Source organism: Piliocolobus tephrosceles, chromosome 1 (genome assembly GCF_002776525.5).
Source record: "Piliocolobus tephrosceles isolate RC106 chromosome 1, ASM277652v3, whole genome shotgun sequence".
Lineage (NCBI taxonomy): Eukaryota > Metazoa > Chordata > Mammalia > Primates > Cercopithecidae > Piliocolobus > Piliocolobus tephrosceles.
In genome coordinates this window covers 209357695-209376849 of record NC_045434.1, presented here as the reverse complement: position 1 = coordinate 209376849, position 19155 = coordinate 209357695, and the positions used below count along the sequence as shown (strand labels likewise).

Here is a 19155-nt window from a genome sequence, read left to right as displayed (position 1 = left end):
CGCTTTTTGGATGAACACACAAATGTGCTGAAAAAATGCATGATTGGTTCAAAGTTGCAAAATCACCTCTCATCAAGAATCATTCCTACAATATGTACAGCCTCTCCAGGAGCCAGGGGCTTCATCCAAAGAGGATCCACTGAGCTCTGGGTTATATGAAGGCAGTGTCCTAGAGTGAGAGTCTTCCTTTAGGATGAAAAGACCTTTAGAAGATGACAAGAAACAGAATCCACTCAATCCCCTTGGTTAAGAACTGGGAATTGTGCTCAGTTCTCTCTGCAGGCTCTGCTGGACCCAGGTTCAGGCATGTTCTGTCTCTCAGGTCCTAGTCTGAATTCCTATCCTGTGTGTGCTCTGCCAAGAACTTTGTTCTCAGAGTTTGGGAAGAGGCTGGGTGCAGTGGCTCCGGGCAGTAAACCCGGTACTTTAGAAGACCTAGAGGGAGGATTGCTTGAGCCCAGGAGTTTAAGGCTGCAGCAAGCTGTGATCACGCCACTGCACTCCAGCCTGGGTGACAGACGGAGACCCTGTTTCTTAAAAAAAAAAAAAAAAAAAAAAAAAAGTTTTGGAAAGAGATATTGCCTCATTGGAGCAAATTTACCCAGAATCCAAAAGAAACGCTGTGAATTGTTAGTGCATTCTCACCCAAGGAGTTTCCTTTACCAATTTGTCTCACTAGAGCTGAAGAGTCTAGAGAGCTTCCTCACACCCCACTGTCAGAGGGTAAACATCCTGTGAGTGTCCCTGGCACAGGTCCTGGAGATGCTCCCCGGACAGGCTGCCTCTTCCCTTCAGTGACTGTGACCTCTTCAGCCTCTGCCAGCTTCTGGCCTCTTCTAAGGTGTTTTCGGCCATTGCTGTCAACTTGCAAAATGTTTGGAATGTCTTTTTGACCTGGATTGGTCTTTTGAACTGACTTCATTGAGGGTCCCAGCCAGCTTTCACAGCTTTTTGGGGTGCTCTTCATGAAGGTTTTATATAATCGCCTATACCAAATTTCATCAAAGCATGCAGTAACTTTTACCTTATTTCAAACATCCTGTGGGGTTGGCCAGTCATCCCCATAGTGTTCTTTGAAAACTGCACCGCAAATGTATACCGTCGGCTCTCTACATCCACAGATTCAACCAACCATGGATGGAAAATACTTGGGGAAAAAAAGATTTCGCAAAGTGCCAGAGAGCAAAATTTGAATTTGCCTCACGTTTCAAATACTGTGTTGACTCCACACAAATGAAGTGATATGTGGGCATTGTATTAGCTACTATAAATAATCTAGAAGTGATTTAACCTATACAGGATGGTGTGTATGGGTTATATGCAAGCACCTACAGCACATTATATAAGGGACTTGAGCATCCTAGGATTTTGGTATCTGCAGGGGGTCCTGGATCAATCCTGCATGGATAGTAAGGAACAACTATATTTAGTTATCTCTCTCTGCCCTCCTTCCCTCCCTCCCTTCCTCGGCATCTCAGTCACCAGGCTGGAGTGCAGTGGCACGATCTTGGCTCACTGCAACCTCCACTTCCTGGGTTCAAGCAATTCTCCTGCCTTAGCCTCCCAAGTAGCTGGGACTACAGACACGCATCCCCAGCTAATTTTTGTATTTTTAGTAAAGACAGGGTTTCACCATGTAGGCCAGAATGGTCTCAATCTCTTGACCTCGTGAGCTGCCCGCTGCGGCCTCCCAAAGTGCTGGGATTACGGGCGTGAGCCACCGCGCCCAGCCTCTGCCTTATATGTCATAGAATGCCATCATCTTCAAACTTTCCCCAAAGGCCCGATTTTCTAGTCTCCTATTGATGTAATCCTCTATCTATATCCTCTCCTGATCGTCCATAGGCTGCCCAAGCTCTGGGATCGAAAAATTGGCCACTGTTAACCTCTCAGCTTTTCTTTGATTTTTTTTTTTTTTTTTTTTTTTTAAACTGGAACACACTTTACTTCTGACTAACATGTAACATATATCCTCTGACTCTAGACTTAATGGGCAAATCTGCAGGATCCTCTGTCTGTGAGTTGGCCTGTCTGTGGCCTCTCCGGCACAGAGATTAATAGAATGGCCTTAAGTTATCGTTCCATAATCAAGGGTTTGGCTTTAAATGCTTTTGCTTTTGTCCTTGTCAGGTTACGACAGTCCTTGTCTTTTTCACTAGGTATCATTGGTGGACTGACCAGTGTTATAACTTCGACAATGGAAGGTGTGAAAACAGAAGGGGGTGTCAGCGGTTTCATATCTGGCCTTGGGAAAGGGCTTGTTGGCACTGTAACCAAGCCAGTGGCAGGCGCCCTGGATTTTGCATCAGAAACAGCCCAGGCGGTGAGAGACACAGCCACGCTCAGTGGCCCCAGGTCAGTGGTCGTGGGAAGAGTGGCTTTTACAGTTTCCAGCCTAGGTCTGCTGCTGCTTCTAATCCATACTGATGTGTTTAATTGTGCACTTTCTTAGTTATACGGTTTATAATTCGAATACTTGTAACTGAAATTTCTGATCCGCCTAAAATAAAAACATGAAAATGAGGTACAGAAACCTGGCATGAATTTTTTCAGAGAGAGAGAGAGAGAGAGAGAGAGATATATCTCGTATTTTATATATGTATGTATATATAGCATGTTTTATATATAGGTGTATATGAGTATATTATTTTTCTCCACTAGAGAGGTCAGAAATAGGATTAAATTGTTAGAAGCTTCTTCTGTTCACCAAGCCAACTGGATCCCCACATGCCCATGAAGAAAATTGTCAGATTGTAATCTGGTTCTTACTCGTACATCCCGTGGTATAGTTCTAGAATCCCCGCAGTTGCAGTTCACCACGTGGGTCTGTTCCTTCTTAATTTTCCTTCCGCTTGAAAGTGCCAGCCCTAGCCTCATAAAGAAAACTGCCACCCCCTATCCCCCCAGCAGGTCGGCAGTTCTGCTGTGGGATTGCCGCCTGGCCTTGATATCAGCTGAGACTGGAAATCAGGGACAGCCCATATGGTTCCACACCCGACAGAACCCAACCACTTTAACATAGCTATTTGCTTGAATGGCCTATTTTAGCTTTCCTTTTCCAGAGTGACTAGTTGGGGATTCTTATCAACAAAGGGTATAATGAATGTTAAGGGCCCAGCCAAGCTAGACTCGACTTAAGCCCAGAAGGATTTTGCTGCTGCCTTGATAATAGATTTTCCCTGAGTGAATTAGTACGCCCTTTTAGAATGCCTAGGGCCTGGCCCACGTCCACACTCTGTCACTCCCTCAAATAGGATGTGAAGTGAAATTGTCCCCAATTGAAGTGAATCCATTTGTCTGTCACCAGGAAAACTTACTGAAGACACATTACTGCAGTAGGGGAAACGCTCCGATTGTGGACTGGGGCCATGCAGTGTGCTGTGCCAGAATGCCTTCCATCTGGAAGCAGCTGAGTAAACTCTGTATGGTTTACTTTAGTTAAGTTACATTCTATTCTCAGATACAAAACTAAAACAATCCTTGAGTATATTTTGAAGCATTTACGAAGTTGTGGGGAGGGGCAGGCAGTGAGGAGGCTTCGAAAGTATTTCCAGTTAGTTTTTCCATCTCTGCTCGAAGCCCAAGAAGTCCACCTCCAGTATTTGTTAAGATAATAAGACTTAATGAAGTGTAAAGCTGAAGACGCCTAAGAGTTCCCAAAGAAGCATGTGTATTCTTAACATGTCAAAATAGCCAAGGGATTGATTGACAAAAAGGGTTCAAGGTATATGTGATAAATTTTTTAAAGATGATTTTGTGCTGTGAAGTTTTAATAATGTTGACAAGAAAGAAATGGCTTGAATTTTATACATTGTCAGCTTGAAAGTCTTGATGAGATTTTTCATTCTTTTTAGGAGCACAAGTGATGTGGCCACAGTCACTGCAGAAAGAATGTCTTTGAGAGGGACATTCTTGTCGTCTTTATTAGTTGTTCAACATTGCCGTGTGATTTTTGTGTCAGCCAGTCCATAGCTGCCATTTACTCATTCCCTGTCAGTAAATAGTCATTGAAAATTCCCTATGAACTCAGGGTTGGGAATAGCAGAAACCAAAACTCTCCCTGGTCTCAAAGAGCTTATAATCAAGCAGGGCAGCAAACATAAAACAATCATATAAACACTTATTTGCTGAAATTGTGACAATGACATAGAGGAGACTTACAGGGTGCCGTGAGACTATGATCAGAGAAGGTGATGGGGAGAAGGAGGGTGGCTAACCTAGTGATCAGGGGAGTTGAGACAGGCTTTTCCAGGGAAGTAATATTTGAGGTGAAGCCTGGAGTATGAAGTAGGAGTTGGCCAGGTGAAGAGAAGAGAGAATCACCTTCCAGGTAAAAGGGAACTACTGTGTGTGCAACACCAAAAGGAAGGAACTTATCTGTGTACCAGGCATTGTCTTTGTGCTTCCACGTGTGGAATCCCATTTAATCTTCATACTTGATTTACAAATGAAGACAAGACAGTCCAGAGAAGCTTGTCTGAAGTCATGGAGCTTGTCCACAGCCACACAGCTGGTCGGAGATGGTAGACCTAGACTCATACCCAGCCTATTTCTTGACCCTGTGTCCAGCAGCACTGCATTGCACCCTGCTGCCTCGGTCTGTGGGGTGGGGGCTCATTGGATTTCTCTTGTACGTGTTTCAGAGTCAGTTAGTGTCAAGATATGGCATTCCAGATAGTTACTTCCCTGCTGACTCAAGATTTACTTTACTATTACCTACACGCTGACATGATTCAGGTCTTGACCAGCATTGCATTTTTCTCTGGTTCCTCTGGCCTGCCACCTTAGCCTTATCCGGACCTCAGCAGCAGAGACCATGCTCCTCACAAAGGCACTGGAGAGGCATTCACAGTCAGCACCAGCCACTCCTCGTCTCAGCCCAATGAAGTTTTACATTTCCATGTAGATGAGGCACTCGGGATATAGAAAAGTTGTGCAGCTTGACTCAAAGCAGACAGTAATTGGGCAGCCTAATTGAAGTTGAACTGCAAGTTCCAAGTTTGTAGGCTGCAGAAAAAAAGAAAAAAATGAATAACGAAGTTTAACTGCAAGTTTCATGACACAGCTATCTGCCTAACCATTCACTCCTCCTAGAAACAAAAACCACCATGATAATTGAGGCACAGCCCGTCTTCATATATCCTCAAAGGAGGGGGATTAACTTCCACATCCCTTCTCTATTCCTGGAGGTGCCAGTAGCAGGAGAGCCATGGCAGAAGTTGCCAGAGGCAAGTGGGGCAGAGGCGAGAGGGGCATATGTTTGGATTAGTGGATCAGTGTCCTTTTTTGTGCAGAAAAAGCCAAAATTACAGATTTTCCTGAAGGGATAAATAGCAGCCGTATCAGCATTGTCCCTCAGTCCATTTGTCCTGGTCCAGAAGTATTCATGAGGAGCCATGCGTTAGAAGAGAGTGCTTGGGCTGGGCATGGTGACTCACACCTGTAATCCTGCACTTTGGGAGGCCAACGTGGTAGGATCACTTGAGCCCAGGAGTTTGAGACCAGCCTGGGCACCATATTGCTGGGTATGGTGGTGTGCACCTCTGGTCCTTGCTACTTGGGAGGCTGAGGTGGGAAGACTGCTGGAGCCTGGAAGGTTGAGGCTGCAGTGAGCTATGATTGTGCCCCTGCACTCCAGCCTGGTCAACAGTGAGACCCTGTCAAACAAAGAGAGAGAACGCTTGATCTGGAAAACAACAGGCCAGAGTCCCAGCCTCCTTACTTATTAGCTTTGGGCCCTGGGTCAAGTCAAGACATCTATGTAAGACTCAATTTTAGTTTTTTCATCTATAAATTGGGGATAAATTTATTTCTCTGTTTATTCTGCTTCTCAGAAGTTTGAAGCCCAACCAGAGTTATTTTAATGTGGAAGCTATAAAGAACTATAAAAATGCTGGGTGATATTATTTTAAAGTCCTATTAAAGGAGTGCAGAGATCCTTGCAGGTGGAGAAATGTTTCAGTGCCAGTTTGTTCTGATGACACTGTATCTCTTAGGAACATACTGGCTCTAACACTATCACCGAGGGATAAATCACCCTGGTTTCTTGGAAGTGAGTTATAACCATCTCCAACCATCCCAGTTGATTGAACAGGATCCAGGGGTGTTACTCAGGGTTTTTCCCCACTGTTTAGACAACAGGGACTAACAAATGATTTGAAGGGATTAGAAGTGAGATTCTGACCGAGGGTTGACCTGAGCCCAGGGACCAAGCCAGGAATAGAACCCAAGAGTCCAAGAGTTCTGCCTCTGAGCCTGCAGTTGGAATGAGACTTTCTGCTTCCTTTGTAATATTTCATCCAAGTAAAGGCTTAGATCTTAGCATCTATGTTTTAAAAGACCCAAATTTTAAGCAGATGATAGGAAAGTAAGCCATAAAACTGTGAAAGAGTACTCCTTCCAGTAATCCATCTGAAAAGTGGCCTTACAGGAAACATTGGCTCCTTTTTTGTGTTTATTCGAACATGATTTTATTTATAGGGAACCCCCCTCATTCTGTTCTTTTAGATTAAAATATTTCCAAGTTCTCCTTGTTGGAGTGCGCTGGCATTCCAAACGACAGCCACCTAACTTTCCCCTGAAATTTCCAGGCAACCCAATAGTTCTCAGGAAGGCAGGTGGGGGTGGGGAGAGAAGAGGGCGGAGGACTGCAGAGCCTTTGGCCTCAACATGAGTGTTGTGGACCAATATCCCCCACTGCATTTGTTCACTGTACAAGTATGTGTGGTTTGGAACTGAAATAGGAAACCTTTTCCAAGGCAACGTTCTGCTGGCTCAGGTTGCATCTTCTGGCCTACGTGTATTGGGCCACATTTGTCTGTTCCCAAGTAAAGTTTATGAAAATGGCACAGATGCAGCCACACTTGAGGTGCCACTGAAGCTATGTGAAGAGCCTGCTACCCTTCAAACAGACCAGGCCCAAGCAAGCTGCCAAGCCATGTGAGAGTGCCCAGTCCACTGTGTAAATGTGATGGCCTCTGATGGTAGTGTTTGAAAAGATACTTAGTAGAAAGTTGCAGAGACTCAGGAGCAGCCGTTTCACAAAAGAAGGCAAAAATACCTTTGAGAAGAAAGGAATGTCTTCCTCTCACTATGTGTTTGCTTGTTTGTTTCTCCAGATACCATCTGTTGCAGACTATGGGGTGCATGACATTTTAGGGAAGTAGCAGATGAAGATTTATGAAGCTGGGCCCTGAGGTTTCCTCTAAAATATTTCTTCACCTTTTAAGTCAAGACCCAAAAGTGGGGAGAGAAGTAGGAGTTGGCAGAACTTGAAATATTTAAACTAATTTAGCAAAGCTCAGGGGTGTTGCAGCTTATCTTGTTATTTAAGTTAGATAAGGAGGAAGGGGAATTTGAAGGATAATGATAGATCAGTGTTGAAGAATATAGCCATCAGGACTGATAATGTTCTGGAATCCCAGGACCCTCAGATTGTGCACGTATATGTAAATTCCATTTGCTCTGAGAGCTTTTGAAAAAGAAACTTTTTGGTTGATTTCACAGAAAAGATTTATGGTGGGCATATTTGACTTTTTCAGTAAAAACAGTCCCAACACACCACCCAAAATCTGTTAAGACACTTCTGGTGAATGACCTCTTAGACGTGAAACGGAAATGGGTTTTCTTAAGGAAATGCCCCTTTCGTTAACAGTGTTTGCACCTTACTCATGATTCTCCAGGATAAGAGGACTAAGACTCTCTTGGGTCACTAGAGCCTGAATGCAGTCAGGTTGGACAGGTCAGCAAAAAGTCTGCAAAGAGAACTTAGGAAATGCTTCCATTAACTTTTTCATACTAGTTGGGTAATACTGCTTTTAATTACTCTGCTCTGAAAGCAGCTATTTCTTATACTTGGTATTACACATAGCACATCAAGCAGAATTGGCTTGAGTTGAGCCTTTAGGGAACTTCCAAAGGTAAAAATTGAGTAAAGATTCAAATGTTTATTAGGATATACCAGCGTTCATCTTTTTTCCCCACTAATATTCCATTCAAGGCAGGAGAGTAGGCTGATATCCCATGTATCTACAAGTGGATCAAGTTCAATATTTCTTTCAGAGTTCCTGTTCCTTAAAACTGTAAATGGGTTTTCTATTTTATTCCATGTTTGGCTTCATAAGAAAATATTTTTAATTGTTACCCAGTAAAAGTAACATTTCAGAAAGATCTGATATGTTATCCTGTGGCTCCTGCCTCATACTCATCTAGGAAGTTCCAGCAGGCTCCTTCCAGATGAGTTCTGTATGCTGTGGTGGCATTCATATACAGTCATGTATATGGTAAGGGCGAAAAGCTGGAACTTGTACCTGTTTGACCCTAAGGCTCTGTTCTAATCTTTGGGCATATCTGTCTTTTGGCTTGGTAACCATCTGCTGCTTGGGACAGCCACTGTGTTAGTTAACATGTCAGTTTCATCATGAAAAAGGAATTACATTTCAGTGAAACTGAAAAATTATTGCTATACCCAGCGGAAGGGAAGGAACTGTCACATCTCTCCTCTGTTGCCCAAACATGGCACAGTAGATATAGTGACAGTCCCTTTATCTTCTACTCACCCTTGCGTATATGTTTGTGAGGTGACAGCCATATATTCTCACTTCCTGATCTTGCCAAACCAGGTCTTTCCAGAGAATGCTTGAAGGTAGATGGGTCATTTACATGAGCAACCCCAGAAGAACGCTAAGGTCTATGTTGATGACATTGGATGTCTCACTTGGCTCTGAAATTAAGCTGATGAAATCATAGAATCAGATATTTTATTTTTATTTTTTTTGAGACAGAGTCTTGCTCTGTTGCCCAGGCTGGAGTGCAGCGGCACAATCTCGGCTCACTGCATCCTCCACCTCCTGGGTTCAAGCAGTTCTCCTGCCTCAGCCTCCAGAGTAGCTGGGATGGCAGGCGCATGCCACCTCGCCCAGCTAATTCTTATATTTTCAGTAGAGATGGGGTTTCACCATGTTGGCCAGGCTGGTCTTGAACTCCTGACCTCATGATCTGCTGACCTTGACCTTTCAAAGTGTTGGGATTACAGGCGTGAGCCAACACGCCCAGCCAGGATCAGATATTTTAAAGAAGCATCTTAACAGTCCTTCTTGCCTTATAAGTTAAAATTCCTTTCACAGGAACATAAGCAGAGAAATCTTATTTTCTGAGACAGGCTTCTTCCCTCTCGCTGAACTCTAAATACTGTATTCCCCTTTCACTCAAAGGCCCCAGACGATGCCATTCTCATTATAACATAACTTATGGAAAGCTCAGATCTATTGTTGGAAAAAATGCAAAGTGTGTGTGTTCATGCACACACGTGTTTGAGAAAAGCCTTTCCATTTCTGAAATCCCAAGAGTCATTTTTATGCAAGATTATCTGTTAGGAGAAAACCCACTTTTTTGGTCATGGTACATTATAATCATTTCTAGAAAGGAGAGCATCTAATTTTTGCCATTTTTGGCATGCAGAGATGACTGACTTCATAGAAACCACACAATCCTGCCTCCAAAAGTAAAAAGAAAAAAAAAAATCTACTGAATTTACATCTAAATCAACATCTCTTCAAAGTCCAGTCCTTGCATCTCAACCAACAGGTCCTTGTGCAAAGAAAAGGAATGGGAAGTGTGATTTGGGGGTTATTCCGTTTACTTTCTGATTTGAGGTTATTCCATTTAAAAATTAAATAATGTAGCCATTATACATCTGTAGTCCCTTCTGTGTTCAGTGAATTTGCTTTTAAAACTCTAAGGTGGCACCTAATATTACATACATAAGATAGACATTTGAGATTTTTGGCTTGAACTTCAAGAAAAAATAAAACAGTGTCTATATTTCTTTTTGAGAAAAAAATTTGTATTTTGTGCATTAGAGAAAGTTGAAGAGCCATTTGTTATTTGTGGAACTCCTCAGTAAAGGTATTGGATTTACTTATTTTTAGGTTTTCATGACTATCCCATGTCTCTCATGGTTTTCCCTTACAGAATCATCCACCTTTGCCCAAGATAAAATTGAAATCTTTAACAGGAGGACCCAGGTTTGAGTTCAACTCACCTGCTCCCAGAGAGCTTTGGACTGGAAGAGAATTCTGAGATACACAGGCAGGGACTCAAAGACTCACTGTTGTATTACAGATAACGGCTCGGAAGTATTGAGGGAAGGGAAGATAGGTTTGGGTGTTATAATTCATCCATGGTTTTCTTGCCCTGATATCTTTATCTGGTAGTCTTTTGCCAGACTCCTTTTCAAAGACATTTTCTTGCTAAATTTCTCACTAACTTGTCAAATGGAGGAAAAATAAGATTGAATTAATAAAACGTTCTTATCACAATATACTCTAAAAGAAGCTGGGTGTGGTGGCTCACACCTGTAATCCCAACACTTTGGGAGGCTGGGGCAGGTAGATCATTTGAGCTCACAAGCTCGAGACCAGCCTGGGCAACATCGTGAAACCCTGTCTCTACAAAAATATACAAAAATTAGCCGGGTGTGGTGGCACACGCCTATGGTGGTCCCACTTACTCCAGAGGCTGAGGCAAGAAAATCGCTTGAGCCCAGGAGGTCAAGGCTGGAGTGAGCTGAGATTGCGCCACTGCACTCCAGTCTGGGTGATGGGAGTGAAACCCTGTCTCAAAAAAAAAACAAAAAAAAACAAAAAACAAAAAAAAACTTTTGTTATATTGGGCTTATATAATTCAAATTAATAATGTTACTTATCTATATCCTTAGTGGATTTACTTAAATACATTGAGGAAACCACTTTCTGATTAGCAGAGAGAATTTGTACATATGGGTTCCTTTAGAACAGAGGGTCTCCAAATATGGGCTAGGGACCCCCTGGGGAACCCCAGATCCATAACCTAAAACCTATTTGTATATATTCATATACTTATATATGAATTTATAGATTTATAAATTTAAATTTATGTTTATAGATTTAAATTTAAATGTATAGATTTAAAAATTTATAACAATTTTTATAATAGTATTCTCTAAAGAGTATACAGTGGAGTTTTCCAGAAGTTACACAATGTGTGATATTGTAACAGATTGACTGTAGAAGCAGATAGGAGAATACAGCTGTTTTCCAGTTAGCAAGACTGAAGTGATTTATGAAAATGTGCAGGTGCCACTCTCCTCGCCTTCTGTGACTCTGCATACATGCCACCAGCCAACAAATGTACCTGGTTAATTTTTTTGACAAGCTGCTTTATTTGAAAATACGGTGATTGATAATCCGTCATCTTGCTGACAAATGATGGGCTAATTCGGACTAAACCGTAGGAGCCGCTGTAATGCAATGCTTCCCTTTGGCTTCCTGCCAACAGTTGTCAGCCCTCCTGGTTTGCTCCTGACTTTCACTGGGATTCTGGAAGTAACAATTGGAAAAATTTTATCACATATCAGAAAGACCTCTTACAATAATTTACCTAATTTAGTCCTTCACCTTAACCTACCATCCCAGTAAATTTTCATTTCGGCAGGATAGTAAGTGTAGAGTAGATTACTTCAAAGTGCAGGATCTTGTCCAAAGGCTGCTTGGTTGTATTTGCACTGCCCTGACTCTTGCAGGTACTCGAGAAGGTGTATCTGTTTCAGAATTCACTTGCCAAAACCTCAACTTTCTCCCCTAGCAAAGTTGGTGGAGTAGGATAAACCCACAATATTTGGGTAAGCTCCTTTGAACTCCTTGTAGAAAGCAGTTTTTACGAGGCAGTTGTTCTGTGTTAACACCAGAGACAGCTCCTAGCAGATTTCCCCAAACATACTTCAAACATCGATAATGGCAGGGGTGACCCAAACTGTATCATAAAATCCCAGGGACTGCAGGAGACTTCAAAGGCGAGACAGAGCAAAACCTCACCTCTCGTTACGAAGAGTATGGGTCACAGGAATCCTGGCTAGAATCCACGATCATCTCGCCGAGTGATGCCAGGATGGACAGAGGCCAGGGCTCATCGATTCCCTAGACTTTACGGATTGACCCCAGCAGCACACTTAGAGTGGTAATAACTGGCACCTGCCCACCTCCTGAGGCGTTAGAGGCCAAATTACCACATGTGAAGTGCTTTTCTATCCTTTAGTGAGACGATGCAAATCTTCAAGTGTGTTTCTATTTTTGTTTCAACTATTGAGGGCCCACTTTATTCAGTTAAGCCCATTCTGACCTTGTGATATTCAGATCCATCACTTAGTGCGTTTAGGCAAATTGACAGTAGAAATTTATTAATTCAGTCTTGAACTCCTGCTATATTTCAGGCATTTAATAGGTATTAAGTACTGGAAATATTTAAATAATTGAGGACAAACTGCTCTGAAGCATCACCAAGCTGTTTGATTTGTGTGTTAATATTCTTAAGTCACTCTTACATGGTCATTAAAGCAAGTTTCCCTATAGTTTTCTTGAAGAACTCATTTTTTAGTGATTTGACTTACTGTTTATTCTTGAAAACAATAAAATTGCATTTGTGTATATGGTGTGTGCTGGGGGGGGTAATTACAGGCATTTTTTCCCTCATTACCGGGTCCATCACAGCTCCTTGAAAACAATTGTTATCGTTTTACTAATTGTTTATAAAATTATCTAATGATCCTCTGATTTTTTAGTTTTTTTATACCTTAGATGTATTTAATAAATATTTAGTATCTTCTGTGCAATGAATAAGAACAGTGTTGGCCAGGCGTGGTGGCTCACGCCTGTAATCCCAGGACTGTGGGAGGCTGAGGTGGGCAGATCACCTGAGGCCAGAGTTCAAGACTAGCCTGGCCAACATGATGAAACCCTGTCTCTACTAAAAATACAGAAATTAGCTGGGCATGGTGGCACACATCCCTAGTCCCAGCTACTCAGGAGGCTGAGACATGAGAATTGCTTGAACCTAGGAGGCAGAGGTTGCAGTGAGCTGAAATTGTACCACTGCACTCCAGCCTGGGTAACAGAGTAAGACTCTGTCTCAAAAAAAAGAAGAACAACAGTGTTTAAAAACCTATTATTTTTTCCTGAATTATTTTGCTATGACAAATTTATCTTTCAAATTAGATTTTATCAAAGTAGATAGGTATTCACTTTTTTAAGTGGAAGTCTTTCTAAATGTCTAAAACCAGAAAACAGTAATCTCCTGCCTTTCCCTGATTCCCGCTCCCTCAGAGGCAACCACTTTCAACGCTCTGGGCTGTTTCTTCAGTGTGGAGGTATTTACCTTTATATTTCATAAATAAGTGAACTAACTGCTATTTCTTGACATCATTTGACTTCATGTTGTTATACATACACATTCCCTTTCCCCGTTTTTCAGTATGGTTATATGATCCTCTTTGAATAACTTAGTATTCCATTTTTACATTATTATGACTGTGTAAATAGTATTCCCAGTGAAGCTCCCCACCCAGGTCACTTTGATGATGTTTCCTTTCTAAATGTTGCGCTTTGTTTTTTTTCTCCCTGGAGTTAGTAACTGCTCTTTCAGTAATATTGTCTGCTTCATTTTCTCTTTGCACATTCCTAATTTATTCTCAAATACTTATTTAGTTTCCACATTTTTTTTTTAACCCTGGGCTTAGTAACTCGTTTTTCTTTAAAAAAAAAAAAAAAAAAAAAAAAAAAAATCTGCCTTCCTATTGCCAATTGATGCGCAAACACGTTTCTGTATGTGTACAAATGCATTGAGTAATTTATTGTTTTCTAAATAAATTCTCCCTCTCGATGTCCTCTGCTCCCATCTGACTGGTTGTTGTCTAGCTATTTTTGCCTCTAAGCTATTTTTCTATAGTAGTACTGTAGCAGTACTATTCTGAGTTTCTTTCTTCCATTTATTTGTTTTGGTCTTTTTCTTTCATGACTAGAGACAGTCCCCAGATGTCTGGTGATTCTTGACTATCTGTTCTACTCCTCTTTAAAGATGAGGCACTAAAAAGCCGGTTGGGAGCTCTTGGTTTGAGGCTCAGGGGGCCTTACTGTGGAATGATCAAGTGTGGACCTGCTGACTCTGGGCTTCTGTTGAGAGGAGCAAAACTGAATGGGGATGAGAGGGGACCTGCAGCTCTAACTGCTTCCCATGCAGCCTTTTAACCAATCTTCCTGTTTTCACCTCACTCCAGGCCTACCTGTTTCTCCTTTATGCCCCAGGACTTCAGAGCTACTTGCTGCCTCCATCTTTCTGAAATGCAGCGGACACCACCATCCTAATTAGCTTTCTGCTTTGTGGCTTCCACTCCCTCAGGCTTACATTTCAGCACCACGTGTCCATCTGCTTTTCAGCTTCTAAAATATTGTTGACACCTTCTCTTTATCCTTTTGGATTCGTGCCATTTGTATCCCTTTGCTTTCCCTTTAGAGGGGTCTGTGGACTAGGTCTGTCATGTTTAATCAGAAGTCCTATAATTTAGACTTTTCACTAATTTGTGTTTCCTTTCTTGGTGTTCTTTCCCCTTTACCTCCAACTAGTGGCTCTGAATTAGTGTGGTTTTATGAAACCCATATCCATTCAGCCATGGTTCTGTGTATTATCTCATTTACTCTATGTATTATCTTATTTGCACAGCATCTGCTCAGGCAGTCTGTGGCTCTTCTTTCCCTGAAACATTGAGAATCCATCTGGTGAGAAGCCGTTGCCAGTCACAGCCCCTGCTTTGAGTCTGGTATTGGTCTTTAATCTCTCATTCTGTGTGTTGTAAAGGAACAGGTTGTGGAAGGCTCTTGTCAGATCCCAGGAACATGAAAGAAATAGTACACCCTACGGTAGTAACATGGCCCTGTCACCACCCCTCATTGAACCATAAAAGCTATTCAGAGGGGCCAGCAGCTGGGGAGCGACTGTACTTAGATCCTGGGTGCTGATGGGTGTTTTGTAGTTTCCAAGGGAAGTTGCTGAAAGTTTTCTTATCTTGACACTCCAAGGGCAAGAGGTCTTTCTTCAAAGAGAAGCGCTTGTTTCAGAAAAAGATGTGTAAAGGACATAAAATCACCGGTTCTTCCCCAGTTCTGAAAAAGAAATAGGAAGGGGCAACGTGGCAGTCAGCGTGAAAAGAAACCACGCATTTGCAGGAAGCGAGAAGGGGCTCTGCGGCACTGTTTGCTTCCCGCATCTGCAGTGCGAGGGTAAACAGGCCTACTGGGGAGTCGAATGGCCCTGGGTTTGAGTCATTGGGCCGCCGCTTGGCTGTGACCTGGAGCAAGTTTTTCCCCTCTTAATCTCTCTGAGATGAGATTCCTTTGAGTCACATGCCTACCTCGGTGGGTGGTTACAATGGATTAAATTATATCATGTATATAAAGCACTCAGCCTGGCATGTGGCATGCAGGTAGGGCTCAAGAAATGGTGTCGGTGTGAATATTCTCCCCTGAATTTGGAATGTTGTGTGAAGGTGAAACAGGGATTGTGTCCATAGCTCTTACTTAAATTCAACCCTGTCTCCGAATTCTTGCTGACCACCTGCTAGATTGCGAGGACTAGGAGTTCATGTGCTTGGCTGGGCTTTTGTCCTTCCCATTCTCTTTCTTCACACAGAATGAACAGTTAAACTCAGTGCTCCAAACCTGGTTGAGTTGCTGGGTGGAGGGACTGTCCTGGGCTCTGAGCCTTTGTGTGTGGGAACCACACTGGAAAAGGTGTGCAGAGGCCACGAACTTGCTCTGAACCCACTTGTGAAGAGCAGGTGACCCCAAACTATTGTTAGTGTCTGCTGTAAATGATATGCCTCTGGGTTCGAGCAGAGTTCAGCCAAAAGCCCCACATGACATGGAAATCTGTCCTGGAGCCAGGTTTGTCGGGTAAAAGTTATGTAGCGAATGTCTCCAAACATTGGCATCTGTTGTCTGCCGAGACTAGGACAACCGAGAACGATGGAGTGCTTGAGGAAATCAGGATGGGGCATGCGACCCTGTAACAGCTGATAAACTGTTTCAGGCCACCGGGGCTCATCCAGCTCTTTTGATAAACAGCTTTAAAAGCATTACGTGGTTTGGAAAGCATTCTTCAAAAATGGTTATATTTTCCAGACGCATGACAGTTCACTGTTCAGTATTATTTAAGGGTTTTAAATTGTCGAATCAGATTCCTTTTCAGTGGGGCTCTTGGAGCTGTCGAGGGCTGATCCGTCCGTCTGTCTGGCTCCCGCCAGGACAATCTCAAAACAGTATTATTAGGTAGGTCGGGGTCCCCTAGGTCTGTAAAAAAAAAAAAAAAAAAAAAAAAGTTCAGGGCTAAGTGTTTAAGAGGAAAAATGATTTCTTTCATTTCTAGCTAAGTGTGATGGGCCCTTTCAAACACTGCTTTCATCATGCACCTCTTGTTTCACGATTTCTGCATAACGAAAATACAAGATCGATAACTGGATTATCGTAGTGCCTTGAGCTTTTGAAAATGAACATTCTCTAGATTATAAATGTTCCCTTTGTAACTCATTTCAAACTTCATCCTCCCATTTGTCCTAATTCCCGAAATTTAACTGCTGCCTTTTGAGCTTCCTAGGAAATTGTGGGTATCCTTTGGGCAAGGAGGTAGCTCTTGGGGGAATAGCATTCAGGCCAGGCAATTCATTTGCGACTTGGGCTCTTCTTAGAACATATGATAAGTACAACACACTGTAGTGACAGAGGTTTTAAAAACTCTATTAAAACCTAATATACCAAAGCAGATTTTTTTTTGTTTAAGTTTTAGAGAGATTCATGGGATTTTATTCTCTTTCCCAAAAGGCAGTGGTGGAGCTGACAGAGTAGCATGGAGCCTTGTCCTGATGTATTGTGCGGAAGTGGCAGCAGTTCACATTCATTCACTCTGTCAGCAAAGATCAGTTCCTTCTTGACTCAACTCTCTGTGATCAAAATAAGCTATTGGATGTTCCCTTTGGGTACTAGAAGCAGCTTGGCCCCTTGGCAAGAGAAACAGGATTGCAAATCATGAGAGCAGAGCCCTGACTCCAACCCTGACGCTACTGTGCTTCGTGACCTTGTGCAGACAGCTTTATATCCCCACCTCTGGTCATTCTCCCCCGAGAGGGTCATCCTTGCCCTGGCCATGTCTGCATGGTTGAGGTGAATAACTGGTTGTGTAACTTCCTGGAGGAGTGACACAGAGGAAGCTCCCTTCCTAGGGCTAGCTTTGCCATCAGGGAGGAAGCTGGATATTAGAGTGAAGAAAACGCACATGCAGAATATATGCAGCCCGATAATGTATTCTAAAAATAAAAAAGCACTAGGTTAATCTGCAGCTGTAGTGTACCTAAAGTATTCTTTAGCAGGCTGTGGCCCTAGTCTAATCCCCAGCTGGACTTAGCACCATTTAAGTTAGTTACATCTCATCCCCCCAAGGGATTGAGTCTGTAGCCAATTTGGCCTTGTCACCACTTCAGCCCTCCCTCTGATTTCACCTCTGGGAAAACTACAAAGTGGCCCCAGACATACATAGCAGGCTTGATCACTTGGGTGGAGTGTGTCAGGACAGCATACATCAAATAAAATGTCCAGGGAACCTGTTGTAAATAAACCACTTCCCGCATGCTCAGTCATCATGGAGGTACTTGAATGTTCAGTTTCTTTTAGCTGATGGCCAAGAAATCAATGTTGAAAAAAAAAAACCAAAAACCTTGACAGAGGCATTTTGTACAAGAATGGTGTGTGGGTGTGAAAAAGTAAATTCCAAAGCATATTTCCTTTTAGTTCCCAAACCCATATTAGATGAGTACTTCTTAGCCTTGGCCACAGTGCTAGAGTAAATAGCAGTGTCACGTAGCTCGTGGAACAGGCAAACCACAGAACGTACAGAAGAGAAGTGTGCACACCAGTGAGTCTGCTATGGCAGCTCTCTTTGTCCTGGTTTCTGTATCTCATTTGTAAGCAACTTGTGTTCCTGCATTTTCAGAGTTTGGCCAATTTATCTACTTAGAATTGCATGTTCCCGGAATATTGTCATAAAAGTGATCCTGAGATAGAAAAAGTCCACAGGAAGCAGGGGCATTGAGTTTGTAAGTTCTCAAAGTCTGTCTTGGCCCATAATAAAGTCTCATTCTCAGGGGTAGGTCCAGCTTTCCAATTTTTATTATATCAGAGACTCTTGATGCATCTGGGCTCATGATGGGCCAAAGTAGGCCTTCAGGAGTCCTCGTGTTACACACTCAGTGCCTGATGGAGACTGGATTCGTTTATGCGTATTAATGTAACCTGCGTGATCATGTGAGGGCAAGTGCTTTGTAGATTGTCCTGGGAGATGTGAGATATTGTGACTAAAGGCTTAATTGAACCCTGAACATGTATATGAATAACTGGAGACAGATTGACTGGATTACACATTTTTCTTGAAAATTTCCTAAATTAGCCTACCTCTTTCTTGCCTCTTATTTCCCAGCTTAAGTGGTTCTCTATAACACTATATTTTAAACAAACCAGAACAAATAGTATACAAAAGCATAGACAAGAGGGATATCACAAGAGATGGTTTTCTGTGATCCATGGTACCTCCCCTCTACCCCGCCCCCACCACCAAAAGGGGCTTTAAATTAAGATTTGAAATGGCAAATTCACTTACCAGCTCCAAACATGGTAGATAAGGAAACCTGGTGAGGAAAATGCAAGAAAATATTTACAGTTTCCATTCAGAAGTGCATGGCTTACTTTGAATGAGGAAGCGTGACTTTTCACCCTCAGAGAGAACCAGGTCTGATTTGAAATAGACCACTGGCTTCACTAGACCCCATCAAAGAAATCTGCTTCTACCCCGAGTTAGAAAGTGCCAGTGGGCATGTAGTTGCTAGTATGGGATTTCTGTTTTGATTTTTAGCAAGCTTGGGCCCAACTCTCAGTATTGTATCAAGATGGGTGAAGACAAAACTGGCCAGAAAAACAGGTATCAAGTCAGCGATGGCTCACCCCTCAGAGGCCATTTTTCCCACGTGCTCCTCTTATACCTTTGGTTTGTTTTTGGTTTTGGATTCTTTATGTTCCTCCTACTCTTTCTTTCTCTGTTTTGCTTGGGCCTTCCTTAGAAGAGTTCTGGTAATCATTTCAGACTTCCAAAATTCAACCCAGTAGCCTCATTTTACAGGTGGACCCACTGATATACAACAGCTTGATGTGACAAACTGTAGACTCAGTTAATCACTTGGAGAGCCTGGATTCACCTCCGGGATGACCTGCCTTTCCAGCCCTCCAGTGGCGTCCTCTGTAATGAGCT

At 42.6% G+C, this 19155-nt stretch overlaps 1 protein-coding gene across 2 annotated transcripts in view; it reads left to right on the top strand.

Annotated features, from left to right (window-relative positions):
* Positions 1-19155, top strand: part of VPS13D (vacuolar protein sorting 13 homolog D) — a 283937-nt gene that overhangs the window by 229130 nt on the left and 35652 nt on the right. For both annotated transcript variants that reach the window (XM_023192002.1, XM_023192003.2), the window contains exon 66: positions 2160-2355. In XM_023192002.1, the coding sequence (XP_023047770.1) occupies positions 2160-2355 (196 nt within the window). The remainder of the gene's footprint in view (positions 1-2159; positions 2356-19155) is intronic.